The sequence below is a fragment of the Thunnus albacares genome, chromosome 2, assembly GCF_914725855.1.
Source record: "Thunnus albacares chromosome 2, fThuAlb1.1, whole genome shotgun sequence".
In the NCBI taxonomy this organism is placed as follows: domain Eukaryota; kingdom Metazoa; phylum Chordata; class Actinopteri; order Scombriformes; family Scombridae; genus Thunnus; species Thunnus albacares.
Window position 1 is genome coordinate 12,218,855 of NC_058107.1, and position 16,998 is coordinate 12,235,852.

Sequence of the window (16,998 nt, forward strand, 5' to 3'; positions counted from 1 at the left end):
TGGAGGGGGAATGTCTGTAGCCTGAGCTCCATCTATTTGCATCCCTATCTGGGCTTCTCCCATAAGGTGAGGGAGATCTTTGAGGACGCACATGCATGTGCCTGTCACGGTGGTGCTCCCTGCTTCGCTCATCCAGCTTCAGTCTCAGTGCATCCATATTCTTACTTAAGTCTTTAACAGTAGCAGTGAGGTTCTGAACTGTTTTCCCGAGTTCAATGTCATTTTCACGTACTGAATTTACTGACTGCATTGTGCCAATATCTCTGATGGTAACATTTGGTGAGGACACTGGCATTACCGATCTAGCTGCTTGGCGAGCCCGTTCAGCTTGGGAGGCGACTTGAAAAGCCTCAGTGAAAGTTTTCACCCCTTTTTCATGACATTTGACTTGAAGTTCCTGATCCAGACCAACAATGAAGCGAGACATTTTCATATACTCGGAAGCATTGTGCTCAAAATCTGGGAAAGCTTCTTTGACAAGCCTGCATACGTCTGCAGCATAAACTTCCATTGCTTCATTAAGTAGTCTATGCCGGGCATTAGGGAATGTCTGAAATGATGCAATTACATCCTTTTGGCCAAAAGCTGTCTGCAAGTGCTTCTTTGCTTCAGTATAAGAGTCCTGAGTTTCCCGGGGCAGATTATCCCATACAATGAACAGTTCTGGTGGTAGTCTAGTGGGTAACTCAGCTGCTAATACTGTATTCATGTCCACACCGCTGTCCTTGTAACGGGTCTCTTGAATTACCTCATAGCGGCGAGCCCATAGTTGAAAAGACTCAGGCCATCGTTGTGAAATGGTGGCGGTAAGGGAATGCCCCTGGGCGCTCCCTGTGTTCTGCTAGATGGAGGCACACCTTGCGCTGAGGCCCCCCTCGTGCTTGTGCTGGCTCGCTGCTCACCGGTGGAAAATGCTTCCTCGTCAGACATGATGAGTTTCCTTCGTCTCTTTTATTATTTTTTTCTTTAGCCCTCGGACGGAGTTAGATGACCGAAACACGGTTTCTAAACTCACTTGAAGCTAACAAAACAAAAAAAAACGGACTTGGTAACGACTAGCTGACTAACTGTACTGAAAGCTAAAGCTAAGCTAGCGGTTAGCGTAGCTATCGTTAGCCTATAGCTTTAGGGACTCAAAAAGTTGAGCAGAATCCCAAAGGACTATATTCCACAGAAGGAAATCCCACCGCTGCCACTAGTGTAAGCGACGTGGGTGTGAGTGAGGGAATCAATCAGTCCAATACGTTCTGGGTTCTCCTCATAACTTTAGTCACCTTCAACAAACACAGCTCAGTCCAGTCATCACACACTTCTCATTCTCTTTCTCCCCTTCTCTCCCCTCAAAACTCTACCCACTGTCTGAACAGCGCCGCCAAGCGGCTGACACTACAATATCACCCAAACACTGCATCACTAAACATATGCAAACAGGCAATGTTCAACAAAACACAGTAAACTGATGTTTAACCTTACGTTTACACAACTTTTGCCCATAAGACACAACTTCACTCTTACATTTGTATAAATCTGCTGTATTACATGCCATCAGGAATTTAGAAACTACTGGGATATAAATTCAATCAAATTCATGTTTGTTATACAATAAACAAATAAGGAGTTCATAGAAAAGTGTCAATAATTATTCAAATGAAATGTCTCTGTAATCCTTTAGAGCAAGAAATAGTCACAAAAACAGAGAAAAGCATAAGGCACTGTGGAATAAAAATGGATTCTATCATAATCATTAAAAGTAGTACAGAAAACAATGTAGATATGCCAATATGATTATTTATTGTAGAATCAAATAATCATCATTTTTTATAATTTTTGTGTTCATTCTCCCTGTTGGTCACACTGCCCTAAAAGAGAAAAAGAATAACATTAAATATATGAAAATACAATCAACATTTAATAGAAATATCTGGTAAAGCGTCTGGCGGTTTGACTAATTTGAATAATTGACATTATTGACCGATCGATTGACCGAACACAGAATTACAGATGAGCGAAACTTACAAGAAATCCTTTCATTCTGTAGATTTTGGCGAAAGGCGATTCCTCAACACAACCCAAAACACTGCAAGGTGTGTCCACATGTGGAAACCCCTCAACTACCTGAAGGGGGGGGGAACATAACCATGAATATGTAGAGAATAAAATGCTGAACATGAAGTGTGAGGAGCCATGCTTACATTGTCCAGTGTGTCTGAAAGGCTGTCCAGTTCCCTTTTCCCTCCTGGGCTCAGTCCATATGACCAGTGCTGACAGCAGACCTGTGGCACCACTGAGCCCAGAAGCAGCAACCACAGTGCCAGGGTTTGCATAGCCATTCTGAGGAGGAAAAAAGCTTTATATTACACATATAAGCAGGTCAGTAATCTTCTTATTTTTCCTAATCTAACCCCAAATACTGTCATAGTCCTCAGTTTTAGATTACACATGCCCAGATTTATGCATCACATCAGTGAAGTTTTTACCTTCTGTGCATAAGGCAAGCTGCTTTTCTGATTTGTTCTTGGCTGCTGTCCTTTGTGGAAGCCGATGCTGCTGCTGCTGAGCATTTTCCAAGGTTTATATGCTGCTTCCTTTCGTGTCAAAAGCCCAACACTTCACTGCAGGGGGTCACAAAGTGGGATTAAGCAACATTTACTGGTAACCCGCAGAGCTATTAAAAAGATTACAGTGTGTGATTTTTGTCCTTCCACAAAAAGAACAAGTGTTCATCATCAGACCAGCTTTGTGTATGGCCGTGAAGTACCTCCAGTCGTTTTCCAATACTTGCTGATAAACCAAAGATTCACAAATTAATGACAGAGAAAAAGACGAGGTGATAAAGACTTACTCTTCTTCATAGCAGTTTATTTATAACAGTCATTTATGGAAATATATTTCCACGGTCGAGTGCAATAATCATACTCAGGGAGAACTACACCGCCCCCTGTCTCAAACAAAAAAAAAAAAAACAACCTCTGCCCCATATTGCATTCAGAGAGATGTATTAAAATAAATAACCATAGCTCTTTGTGATTTTCACACTCATTGTGAAATACACAACATGATTGCCTTCATCATTCATTCTCACAGGCTGGGTACCTACGATTGAACTGAGTGAATAGTATTGCATCGGAGCAGCTTTGAGCTACAGCTAAAGAAACTTCACCAGTCAAAGGCGAGGATAGCTCTTCACACATGCAAACAGACAATGTCCAGTAAGAACTGAAGTGAGATTGTTCCTTAACAAAACATCTGCCCAATCTATTAATAGTGATTTTTTTTTTTTTGGAAGCACTGGATTTGATTTACATAAGATAACAAGCATTAAACATTTTTGGTGAAAAGATATAACATGTTACAAATCAAATATATACTTGTGCAAATACGTTCAAAAGCATGATTAAGTGATATACGTCATGTAAATGGAACATGTTTTCAGGCAAGTCCACAACATGTGAACACGGCCTTCTGTTAAAGCACACCAAGTTGGATTATTTTTTCACAATGGGATATGAGGAGTAATGAATGTCGTACATAAACATTACAATAAGTAGTGACCACAGTCAAACGCATGCAACTGTGGATCTCTCACACACCGGATTACAAAAAAAACAAAACAAAAGAGGTAGATTCACAGAGCGCAAAACGAGGGAGAGCTTTTTAAGAACACAATATTCAAAAGTAGGAAAAGAGAAACCTCACAGCTGTAAATCATGTATTGCATACCCAAGCTGTGTTTGAAAACTAGCCTGTCGCATAGTTTTATGGTGCATTAACAGCACGTCTGGCCTTTGAGACTGTGCTGTTGTATGGCTTTGGCTTGCATTGCTTCCTTTATAGTGTGTTGTATCCAGCAAAAGTAAGTTACATACTTAAAGAGGAACGTACAGCGTGACAGTTATTGGTAAATGACCCCTTCAGTTTCTGCTACAGCAGCATTCAGTGAAGCTCAGTACTCTGAACTTTACTGCAAAAGTCTGGTTTTTGACTCCCATTAACATGTCAAGTAATATGAAATGAATATAAGTTATGCAAAAACATTAAATGAGTATAGTCGTTGGATCGCATCCAGACACATCTACATACACTAGGAACATTATTTTGTTTTGGTGATATATGTAGCTGAACATTTTAAAACATCCTACCATACAAACATACATGGACAACCCTGGATAAATTCTAGTGCAAGATATTTAAAGCTAATGTAACATAGGTGGAATGCCAGGGATGTGCATACAACTACCTGTGCTGTACACAGGTATAGAGAGATTGATAGTAGGGGGATATACTGTAAGAGGAACTGAGTAATAAAGAAGCCATCTGTGTCCAGACCGGACTTGTAGGCGTGTAACCGAGTTATCTGTCACTCTGGGACATGTGCAGCGGGGTCAGCATCTCTTCAAAAATGGCTCCTTTCACGTTGGATCCTCTCAGGTTTGCTTCTTGTAGATCACAGCCAGACAGGTCGCAGTTCTGCAAAGACGCAGCAGGGACGTAACAGTAAGACAGGAAGATTACATGAACTGGTGAAAAGCTTGTAATGTAAGTAGAGAACTGTAATGTATTATGAATGTCGTACAAAAGCCTGTTGAAAAATGTTCACACACTTGCTGGCAATTTCATACAAGTGTCATGGTGAAGTCCTGTTGCCTTATGAAAGCTTTCAGTTGCTTGTGTAAAGCTTGACATTAAGGGTTAAAATGTCAATGTTATTTTATCAAAAAAAGAATGAATGTCATTTGTTTCATAACAAACAGTTAACATTTAGTTCAAAAAGTTTTTTCTTCAAGAAAAAATGGTTTGGCAGAAAATTAAAGGAATAGTTCAACATTTTGGGGAATACACTTCGTCACAGACAACTTAAGGCACAAAAGCAATTGAATTCCCATACAAATATAAAGACCAACTTCATTGTACTCATATTAATTGGTTATTTACTTATTCAACTCTATGCAACTTTAGCTTAAATTTTGGGGATCCTGCTACTGGGCTATCAGTAGGGAAATTGTTTGGGGAAAAAAAAAAAGAGGGATTCAGTTCAGGCTGACTATTATGTTCAGAGTCAAGTAATCTATCAATTATTTTTACAATTGTTTAGTCTACAAAATGTCAGAAAATAGTGAAAAATGCACAGCACAAGTTCCCCAGAGCCCATGTTTGCACATTGCTCGTTTTTTTCCAAACAGTCCAATCCCCCCAAAAAACTCTTCAACTTACACTGATATAAAACAAAGGAAAGCTTAATGTGTGAAGGGCTGGAAACAGAGAATGTTTGGTATTATTTCTTAAGAAATTACTATAACAATTGATTTATCATCAAAATACTTGCAGATGAATTTTCTTTCAGTGGTGTAGTGGATTCATCTTAAAAACATCTGTAGGACAATTATTCAGATCTGCTTTGTTGCCCCATGATAAATACTAACTGTCATCTGCGTCAACATGTCTGTTTAAATGAACATTTTTAGAGATAATCCCTTCCGATAGCCTTGACTTAAATGTAAAGGATAGAAGATGATGGAGAAGAGAGGTGGATGGGAGAGGGAGGAAGAAGGAAGAGAATTTTTTTTTGAATTTTTAAAACACCTTTATTTATCTAGTCATCAGATCAACAAGCATTAAAAAACAACACCAGATTCAGCCCAGCATGCGTCCAAAGCAGAGCTCCTCCTCATCAATGGAGCACAGAACATTTTTATAACACCACACAGAGACAAAACAGTCCAGATCATTCATCAACCTGTAATAGTTGTGATCAATTTTCAGTCTGCTTGTTATCATTCTGATCAGTATGGTGATAACATCAAAGTCCAAAGAACCATTTATCTTGTTCTTTCTGCTGATATAAATGGCCATCTTAGCTTGGCCCAACAGAAAGTTGAACAACTTTCACGCACTTATCACGAGTCCTCCTCGAGAGGTAAAGGAAAGGGAGGAAAATTACAGATACAGTTGAAAGAAGGTAAAGGAAAGAAAGGATGACAGGAAGACAGAAGAGAGGTGGATGGGAGAGGGAGGAAGAGGGAGGAGAGGAAAAGTTGATGAGAGACAGGGAGATGAAGAAATGAAGGAAAATTAAGGACAGGAAAGGAGATCAATAAACAGAAAAACAGTAAAGACAGAAGATTAAGGAGGGGAAGGATGGACGGGTAAAACAAGAAAGATGAAATAGAGGAGGAATGTAGAATAAAAGGATAGAAAAGGAAGAAAATGAATAAGAGGACAGGGGGAAATGTGAAGGATAGAAGATGATGGAGAAGAGAGGTGGATGGGAGAGGGAAGGAAGAGAGGAAAAGTTGATGAGAGACAGGGAGATGAAGAAATGAAGGAAAAGGGACAGGAAGGTGGAGATGTAAATAAAAAAGAAGGGTGGATGTTAAATGAAAGAAGATTATAAAAAATCCCTTCCATTCATGAAGAACTGAAAGGATGAAGAGGTAAAGGAACAAAAGATGTAAGGAAAGAAAGGAAAATGGACAGGAAGGATGGTAGGGTAAGGAAGAGAAAAATAGAGAAGGTGGAGAGGTAAAAGAAAAAAAGGAAAAAGAAAGGAGAGGGTGGGTGGATGGATGGCAAAGGAAGAAGAAAGGAAAATCAAGTGAAGGAGGATGGGAGAGAGCCCTACCTCCCATCCATGAAGGAAAAATGATGGAGATGAAGATGGAAAGGAAAAGTAGTGGAAGAAGAGATGATGGATAGAAAGGTACAGAGGAAGGAAGTGGAAGGAACATTTAAGAGAAAGAAAGAAAAAGACCGTAAGAGTAGAGGTGTAAAGGAGAGAGGGTGAGAGAAAAACTAAGTTTAAAGATAAAACGGTGGAAGATGATAGAATATAAAGGAAAGGAAAAGTGGATGGGTGAAACAGAGGGATTAAGGAAAGAAAATAGAGAGGAAGATGAAGGAGCAGGATAGGTAGAGGGTGGAATGGTGTAAGAAACAAGATTAAAGATAAGAAGCATGGAGATGTAAAAGATAGGAAATAAGAGACAAAGGGTGAAGAGTGAAAGGAAGGAATGTGGAGGATGGAAGGAGTATGAAAGGAAAAGTAAGAAGAATGAAGGAGAGAAAGAGTGGAGGTGTTAAGGGTGGAGGATGAAGGATAGAAAAAGTGGAGGAAAATGAAGGAAGACAGGGTGGATGGTTCAAGAATCAAGAAAAAAAATAGTGTAAAAGTAAGAGATAAAGGACAGGAGGAATGGAAAATAAAGAATGAGTTGGAGGAGATGGAGGGTGGAGAGGTGAAAGAGTAGATGAGTTAGGGAGTAAGATGAGATGGAGAGAGTGAGTAACAAGATTAAAGATAAGAAGCATGGAGATGTAAAGGACAAGAAATGAGAGAAAGGGTGAAGAGGGAAAGGAAATAATGAGGATGGAAGGAGTATGAAAGGGAAAGTAAGAAGAATGAAGGAGAGAAAGAGAGGAGGTGTTCAGGATGGAGGATGAAGGAGAGAAAGGGTGGATCGGAGATGAAAGATGGAAAGGGTTGAGAATCATAGAATAAGAGATGAAGGATAGAAAAAGTGGAGAGGAAAATGAAGGAAGATGGGATGGGAGAGGTAGGAAGAAGACAGACAGGAACATGAAGGATTTAAAGGATAGAGGGGAAAGAAGAAAGATGAAGCTTGGGAGAGGGGAGAGGGAGGAAGATTGAGGAAAGAAAAAGTTGACAGGAGAAAGGGAGATGAGAGGAAGGGTGGAAAGGAAATAAGGAGAATTAGGGACAGAAAGGAGGGATGGTTAAAGGAAGATAAAAAATCCTCTTATCCATGAATGATAGAAAGGTTAGAGGGGGAAAAGAAAAAACAATGGATGGATAGCAGAGGAAGGAAGGAAGAAGAAAGAAAGGAAAATCAAGTGAAGAAGGATGAGAGAGAACCCTACTTCCCATCCATGAAGGATAGAAAGGCTGAGAGAAAAACTAAGGAAGTTTAAAGATACAAACAGTAGAAGATGATAGAATATGAAGGAAAGGAAAAGTAGATGGGTGAAACAGAGGGATTAAGGAGAGAAAGGATAGAGAGGAAGATGAAGGAGCAGGATAGGTAAAGGGTGGAAAGGTATAGGAAACAAGATTAAAAGAAGCATGGAGATGTAAAGGACAAGAAATAAAAGAAAGGGTGAAGAGTGAAAGGAAATAATGTGGAGGATGAAAGGAGTATGAAAGGGAATGTAAGAAGAATGAAGGACAGGAAGAGTGGAGGTGTTAAGGGTGGAGGATGAAGGAGAGAAATTGGAGAAGGAGATGAAAGATGGAAAGGGTTGAAAATCGAAGAATAAGATGAAGGATAGAAAAAGTGCAGAGGAAAATGAAGGAAGATGATGAAGAGAAAGGGTGGATGGTTGAAGAATCAAGAAAAAGAATAGTGTAAAGGTAGGAGATAAAGGACAGGAAGGATGGAAGGGTTAAAAGAGAAAGATGGAGGACAGGAGGAATGGAAAATAAAGAATATGAGTTGAAGGAGGTGAAGAGTGGAAAGATGAAAGAGAAAATATGAAAGTGAGGAAGAATAGACAAGTTAGGGAGTGATATGAGATGGAGAGAGTGACTGAATAAAGAAATGAGAGAAAAGGATGATGTCTAAAGGAAAAAAGTGGAAGAGTGAGAAAGATGTAGGAGAGGAACAGTTGAGGGGAGTGGGAGGGAGAAGGAAGTGAAGGGTGGAGGTAAAGGAAAGGGAGGAAAATTACATACAGTTGAAAGAAGGTAAAGGAGAGAAAGGATAGAGGAAGAAAAGATGGAGCTGGATGATAGAAGGTAGAGTGATATAGGAAACAAGATTAAAGTTAGGAAGTGTGGAGATGTAAAAGAGGAAATAGGATAGAAAGGGTGGAGAGGAAAATGAAGGAATGTAGGAGGAGGATGAGAGGAGCATGGAAGGGAAAAAATGAAGGAGAGGAAGAGTGGAGGGGAGATGAAGGGACGGATGGATAAGAGAAAAAAGAAGAAGACAGACAGGAACATGAAGGATTTAAAGGGTAGAGAGGAAAGAAGAAAGATGAAGCTTGGATGGGAGAGGGAGGAAGATTTAGGAAAGAAAAGGTTGACAGGAGAAAGGGAGATGAGAGGAAGTGTGGAAAGGAAGGAAGGAAGAATTAGGGACAGAAAGGAGGGAAGATGGAGGAGCAGGATAGGTAGAGGGTGGAGTGGTATAGGAAATGAGAATAAGGATAGGAAGCATGGAGATGTAAAGGATAGAAAATAAAAGAGAAAGGGTGAAGAGGGAAAGGGAAGAATTAGGAGGACGGAAGGAGTATGAAAGGGAAAATAAGAAGAATGACGGAGAGAAAGAGTGGAGATGTTAAGGGTGGAGGATGATTGATTTTTAAACTCAACATTTATTATCCACTATGTACACTGTAAAAAAAACGTAATACACTACATTAACACATACATTATATAATTACATATCAGGTATCAAAGTTACATCAGCACATGTCCAAAACTCAACTGTCCATCTATTACAGAGCAGAGCACCCCCCCATAACCCCAAATCAGCTGGAAAGTCTCCAGGTCATGAGCAGCTCTGTAAAAACTAAACTCTACCAGCAGTCTGGACTTCACCATTCTGACAAAAACAGGAACCACATCAACATTCAGCTCTTCCTCCACCTTCCTCCTGCGGCTCACATACACCGCCATCTTTGCCTGTCCCAAAACAAAGTTCAATATCTGACACTTGTTCTTCTGTTGGCGAGTGTATTTAAAACCACAAATAAAAACCTGCTTCATAAAAATTTCTCCATATCTGCTAAAAATGGTTTCCAACAACACAAACAGAGCCGTCAGACGAGAGCACTCTGAGAAACAGTGAAACACCGTCTCTCTTTGGCTGCAGAAGGGGCATTTCTCCTCCACAGCAGCATTAATAACAGAGATAAAAAAGAGTTCACTGCTACAATGCTATGTAGGATCCTCCACTGCAAGTCCGCATGTTTCTTTGTTAAAGGAGGTTTATACAAAGACCTCCATGCTGGTTTGACGTCAGGGTCTAAGTCCAGATAAGTCCTCCACGGGGTGTCACTGCGTCCATTCAGTTTGTTCTGGTTCAAGGTTTTAACCATCAACTTATACAGCGTCTTTCCTGAGGCGTCCTCCAAAGAAGCTCCCACAGGGTCGACAGGCTCAAGTAAAGGACCAGAGCAGTTTTTGAAATCCGGAAACAGTCCAATGGTGGGATAGGGGTCCGTACAGTTTGGCAGCAGCGCGCCATCACAAAAGTCAGTTAACAGAAGGCATTGATGTCCTGTCAGCTTCTGTTTCTAATGTTTCAGTAACTGGTTTATGACTCGTAGGATAAGGATAAGGATAAGAAGCATGGAGATGTAAAGGATAGGAAATAAAAGAAAGGGTGAAGAGGGAAAAGAAATAATGAGGATGGAAGGAGTATGAGGGAAAGTGGAGAGGAAGAGTGGAGATGTTAAGGGTGGAGGATGAAGGAGAGAAAGGGTGGACCGGAGAAGGAGATGAAAGATGGAAAGGGTTGAAAATCATAGAATAAGAGATGAAGGATAGAAAAAGTGGAGAGGAAAATGAAGGAAGATGGGATGGGAGAGGTAGGAAGAAGACAGACAGGAACATGAAGGATTTAAAGTGTCAGGCTCGGGGAAGCAGGAGTGGACCCAAACGCAGAGGCCGGAATGCAGATATGATGAAAAACTCTTTTAATTGTGGATGGTCACGGACAGGTAAACAGGGCTGAACAGAACTAGCAGAAGGAACAACACAAAACGATCCAACAAATACTGAACAGGGAAACAGAAGAAAAACCCAGAAAACAAACTCAATGCCATCTATACTAAGCCATCCAAAACCAAGCACAAACACAAACCCAAGCACACAACCCAACAAACTAATGATTCAATCCTCTAAAAGCCACCACCCAAATCATACAAGAAAACCCTATGAACTGAGGGACTAAACAGACGTGCAAAACCAGGAGAGCCCACAGAACACAACATAAGACCAAAAAAACAGCCAAAGTCCAGGCAAGATGTGACAGAACCCCCCCCTTAAGGGACAGATCCCAGACGTCCCACAAACACCACCAAGGGACACAGGATGGACGGCCGACGCAAGACGGGGGGAGGAGGAGGCCAAAAGTGACAGTCCATAGGCCATGAAAGAGCAGGTAGCTAGGGAAGTGGCGCAGGGGTAGGTAGCCAGCATGCAGGGAGCAAAGGAGGTGGTGCTCAGGAAGGGCCAGGACATGGGGAACCAGGAAGATGGTGCACAGGCAGATGGCCAGGACACTGGGAGCCAGGGAGATGGCACTCAGGTAGAAAGTCTGAGGCCAGACAGGGGCAGAGCATAAGAGTCCAGGTGGACGGCCAGGGGGCTGGACAGAGGCAGAGCCATAAAGTTCAGGGGGATGGCCTGGAGGCAAGACAGGCAGACTCTGGCGGCGACGCCACAGGGGATGCTGCACACTCGGGCGGCGACGCCACAGGGGATGCTGCACACTCGGGCGGCGACGCCACAGGGGATGCTGCACACTCGGGCGGCAACGCCACAGGGGATGCTGCAGACTCGGGCGGAGACGCAACAGGGGATGCTGCAGACTCTGGAACGGGGGGCTGGCACAGCTCCGGAACAAGGGATAGCTGCGCTGGCCCAGCAGGGACGGAGGGTTGCTGCACGCCAGCAGGGACGGAGGGTTGCTGCACGCCAGCAGGGACGGAGGGTTGCTGCACGCCAGCAGGGACGGAGGGTTGCTGCACGCCAGCAGGGACGCTGGGGAGCAGAGACTCTGAGGCGCTGGAGAGGACAGGCCAGGTGGCAAGGTGACCCAAGGAACGGTGTGGTCGTCTGCGTTGACGACCAGACCTCTGATTGGCGCTCCGAGGGCCTCCCAGAGCCAACCGGGTGCCCAGGTAGGGGTTTTGGGTTGGTGCTGGCTCAGGAGTGGCAGGCTGCTGGCTAGCTGGCTCCTTGCTAGCAGTCTTAGATAACTGATAATAAAAGTACTTCAGCAAAGTCATCTGAGCTGGAATGTCCGGAGTGGAAGCTGAATGGCAGTGCTGGTGGTTGGCAAGCTTGGAGGCCCGTCTGGCTAATCGAGGTCCCCCCAGTGCCAGACTGGTTCCTTGAAAACAGTTTGTCTCTGCTGGGTCCATTACTGGTTGGATCGTTCTGTCAGGCTCGGGGAAGCAGGAGTGGACCCAAACGCAGAGGCCGGAATGCAGATATGATGAAAAACTCTTTTAATTGTGGATGGTCACGGACAGGTAAACAGGGCTGAACAGAACTAACAGAAGGAACAACACAAAACGATCCAACAAAGACTGAACAGAAAACCCGAACTTAAAGAAACTGAACTAACAAGGAGATGAGGTGCAGGTGGGGAGATGGGTGGAGAACTGGAGAGGGGAATGAACATACAGGGAGCTGATTGGCTGAGGACACACAGGGAGCGGGGCAGGGCTGACGAGGCTAACACAGGGCAGGTGTGGGGAAGACAGCAGGGCAGGGCTAACGAGTCCAAATGCAGGGCAGGTGTGGAGGAGCACATGAACACACAAGGGAAACAGAAGAAAAACCCAGAAAACAAACTCAATGCCATCTATACTAACCCATCCAAAACCAAGCACAAACACAAACCCAAGCACACAACCCAACAAACTAATGATTCAATCCTCTAAAACCCACCACCCAAATCATACAAGAAAACCCTATGAACTGAGGGACTAAACAGACGTGCATAACCAGGAGACCCCACAGAACACAACATAAGACCAAAAAAACACCCAAAGTCCAGGCAAGATGTGACATTAAAGGGTAGAGAGGAAAGAAGATGAAGCTTGGATGGGAGAGGGAGGAAGATTTAAGTAAAAAAAAAAGTTGACAGGAGAAAGAGAGATGAGAGGAAGGGTGGAAATGAAGGCGAATTAGAGACAGAAAGGAGGGATGGTTAAAGGAAGATAGAAATGCTCTTATCCATGAATGATAGTAAGGTTAGAGAGTGACAAGAAAAAACAATGGATGGATAGCAGAAGAAGGAAGAAGAAAGAAAGAAAAATCAAGTGAAGAAGGATGGGAGAGAACCCTACTTCCCATCCATGAAGGATAGAAAGGATGGAGAGAAGTTGAAAGAAACAAAAGTTGGATAGGAGAGAGAAAAACTAAGTTTAAAGATACAACAGTGGAGGATGATAGAACAAACAGAGGGATTAAGGAGAGAAAGGATAGAGGGGAAGATGGAGGAGCCGGATAGGTAGAGGGTGGAATGGTATAGGAAACAAGATTAAAGATAAGAAGCATGGAAATGTAAAGGATAGAAAATAAAAGAAAGGGTGAAGAGAAAAAGGAAGGAATGTGGAGGATGAAAGGAGTATGAAAGGGAAAGTAAGAAGAATGAAGGACAGGAAGAAAGGAGATGTTAAGGGTGGAGGATGAAGGAGAGAAAGATGGAAAGGCTTGAGAATCTAAGAATAAGAGATGAAGGATAGAAAAAGTGGAGGAAAATGAAGGAAGATGAAGAGAAAGGGTGGATGCTTAAAGAATCAAGAAAAAGAATAGTGTAAAGGTAGGAGATGAAGGACAGGAGGAATGGAAAACAAAGAATGAGTTGAAGGAGATGGAGGGTGGAGAGGTGAAAGAGAAAACAAAAGAGAGGAAGAGTAGATGAGTTAGGGAGCAATGTGTAAAGACTGATAATTACACCTTGAGGTGGACGGGCAGTCCACGCCTTTACTTGAAGAGTTTACCAACTTTTATGTAAACAGTGTCACGGCTCTTGTCAATCAGATGTAATTGTCTTTTTAACGTGCTGACGTGCTACGGTAAGCGTATTGTATCATTTCCGGTTGCCAACTGTGTCTACTGATAGCGTTGTTGCTGCTCTCATCTCAGTTGATTTTCCTATATATATCACATTACTGTGGATTAATATCTGCTGTATATTTAAACTTTCGCTAGTTTTACACAAGCACTCTTAGCGCTTTTCTCTTAGCGACTTTTCTCGCTAATCGCACAAGTTGTTAGTCACTTTAGCTCTGCAGCTAGCACTAGCAGCTAACTTAAACTAAGCAGTTAGCGATGGCTTCTCTCTCTCCCTCTCGTTCTCCTGCTCTCTTGCTCGGTGTGTCAAATGTTTAGTTATTCCTCTGCCTCCTTTAGTGATAGTGGTAAGTGTAATAAGTGTAGTTTATTTGCAGCACTGGAGGCAAGGCTTAGTGAATTGGAAGCGCGGCTCCGCACCATGGAAAAACAATCAGCTGCTAATATAGTTAGCCAGCCCCTAGTATCCGGTGCGGGCCGACCTAGCGTAGCTCCCAGTCCCCCGGTAGCTCCCGAGCAGCCGGGAAGCCAGGGCGGCTGGGTGACTGTCCGAGGGAAGCATAGCCCTAAGCAGAAGCCCACGGTTCACCACCACCCAGTTCATGTTTCTAACAGGTTCTCCCCACTCAGCGACACACCCGCCGAGAAACAAACTCTGATTATTGGCAGCTCCATAGTCAGAAACGTGAAGTTAGCGACACCAGCAGCTATAGTTAAATGTATTCCTGGGGCCAGAGCGGGCGACATTGAGTCAAATTTAAAACTGCTGGCTAAGAATAAACGTAAATATGGTACGATTGTCATCCATATCGGCGGCAACGACTCCCGATTACGCCAATCGGAGATCACCAAAATTAATGTTGAGTCGGTGTGAACATTTGCAAAAACAATGTCGGACTCCGTAATTTTCTCTGGACCGCTGCCTAATCTGACCAGTGATGTCATGTATAGCCGCATGTCACAATTTAACCGCTGGTTGTCGAGGTGGTGTCCAGCAAACGATGTGGGCTTCATAGATAATTGGCAGACTTTCTGGGGAAGACCTGGTCTGATTAGGAGAGACGGCATACATCCCACTTTGGATGGAGCTGCTCTCATATCCAGAAATATGGCCAAGTTTATTAGTAAACCAAAACCATGACAACCCAGAGTTGAGACCAGGAGGCAGAGCTGCAGTCCTACACGCTTCTCTGCGCTTCCATTAGAGCAGTTACCCACCCAAAACCACATAGAGACTGTGTCTGTCCCCCAACCACATAAATCAATTAAATCCAAAGTAAACAAAAGAAGAGTCATTCATGAAAATCTAGTAAAACTTAAAACCACTACTGCAATAGTACAACAAAATAAGATAATTAAATGTGGACTCTTGAACATTAGATCTCTTTCATCTAAAGCTGTTTTAGTAAACGATTTAATTTCAGATCATCATATTGATTTATTTTGTCTCACTGAAACCTGGCTGTGTCATGCCTAAATGAATCCACTCCCCCCAGTCATATTAATACTCATATTCCTCGAGACACTGGCCGAGGAGGAGGAGTTGCAGCCATTTTCAACTCAAGCCTAATCATCAACCCTAGACCTAAATTTAATTATAACTCATTCAAAAGCCTTGTTCTTAGTCTCTCTCAGCCAACCTGGAAAACTTTACAGCCAGTTCTATTTGTTATAGTGTATCGTCCTCCTGGCCCGTAGAGTTTTTGTCGTATTTAGTCCTTAGTACAGATAAAGTAATTATAGTAGGTGATTTTAATATTCATGTGGACGTTGATAGTGACAGTCTCAGCACTGCATTTATCTCATTATTAGACTCAATTGGCTTCTCTCAGTGTGTAAATAATCCCACTCACCGTCTTAACCACACCCTAGACCTTGTTCTGGCTTATGGGATTGAAATTGAACATTTAATAATTTTTCCACAAAATCCTATTTTGTCAGATCATTTTTTTAATAACTTTTGAATTCCTATTACTGGATTATACACCATTAGACAAAAATGTCCTCACTAGATGTCTATCTGATAGTGTTGTAGATAAATTTAAGGAAGCAATTCCGTCAGTACTGAATTCACTGCCATGTCTCAATACTACAGAGGACTCTTATGTTAACTTTAGTCCCTCCCAAATTGATAATCTTATTGATAGTGCTGCAGGCTCACTAAGACAAACACTCGACTCCATCGCCCACTTAAAAAAGAAGATAACAAAACATAAGAGGTTAGCTCCATGGTATAACTCCCAAACCCGCAAATTAAAGCAAACATCACGAAAATTGGAAAGGATTTGGCGTTCCACCAAAGTAGAAGAATCTCGCTTAGTCTGGCAAGGTAGTCATATGGGAAGGCCCTCTGTAATGCCAGAGCCGCCTATTACTCAGCATTAATAGAAGAGAATAAAAACTGCCCTAGGTTCCTTTTCAGCACTTTGGCCAGGCTGACAAAGAGTCATAACTCTACTGATCCATGTATTCCTATAGCTCTCAGTAGTAATGACTTTATGAGCTTCTTTAATGATAAAATTCTAACTATTAGAGACAAAATTAACCACCTCCTGCCCTCGACAGGCACCGTTCTCTCCCCAAACACAGGAACCTTAGTAACAGCAGTAAATCCTGACATATATTTGGACTGTTTTTCTCCAGTAGACTTGTCTGAACTAACTTCAATGATTTGTTCAGCTAAACCATCAACCTGTCTCTTAGATCCCATACCAACTAGGCTGCTTAAGGCTTAGTGAGCACTTCTTTACTAGATATGATCAATTTGTCTTTAGTAACAGGCTATGTACCACAGTCCTTTAAAGTAGCTGTAATTAAACCTCTTAAACCTAGGTCAAAGCAGATGGCCGCCCACCAAGAGCCGGGGTCTGCTTGAGGTTTCTACCCGTTAAAGGGGAGTTTTTCCTTACCGCTGTCGCCAAGTGCTTGCTCATGGGGGAATTGTTGGGTCTCTGTAAATTAAAGAGTACGGTCTTGACCTGCTCTATGTGAAAAGTGCCTTGAGATGACTTCTGTTGTGATATGGCGCTATATAAATAAAAATTGATTGATTGATTGATTGATTGATTGAAGGTGGAGATTGAGAGAGTGAATGAGTAAAGAAATGAGAGAAAGGCCAGAGAGATACAGGAAGAATAATGAAGGATAGGAAGAGTTGAGGGGGAAAGTAGGCAGATGAAAGACAGGAACATAAAGAATGAATTCAAGAGATGATGTTGAGAAATAGA

The 16,998-nt window shown here is 42.4% G+C and overlaps 1 protein-coding gene across 1 annotated transcript; it reads right to left on the reverse strand.

The window, feature by feature from the left end:
* Positions 1-1,484: 1,484 nt before the first annotated feature.
* On the reverse strand, positions 1,485-4,270 carry LOC122970487 (progonadoliberin-1-like). Its single transcript, XM_044336635.1, has 4 exons — positions 2,478-4,270; positions 2,193-2,331; positions 2,017-2,115; positions 1,485-1,859 (listed from the first exon to the last, which is right to left on the reverse strand). The coding sequence occupies exons 1-4, from the start codon at positions 2,486-2,488 to the stop codon at positions 1,812-1,814; spliced, it is 297 nt and encodes a 98-aa protein (XP_044192570.1). The 5' UTR covers positions 2,489-4,270; the 3' UTR covers positions 1,485-1,811.
* Between the last annotated feature and the right edge of the window lie 12,728 nt (positions 4,271-16,998).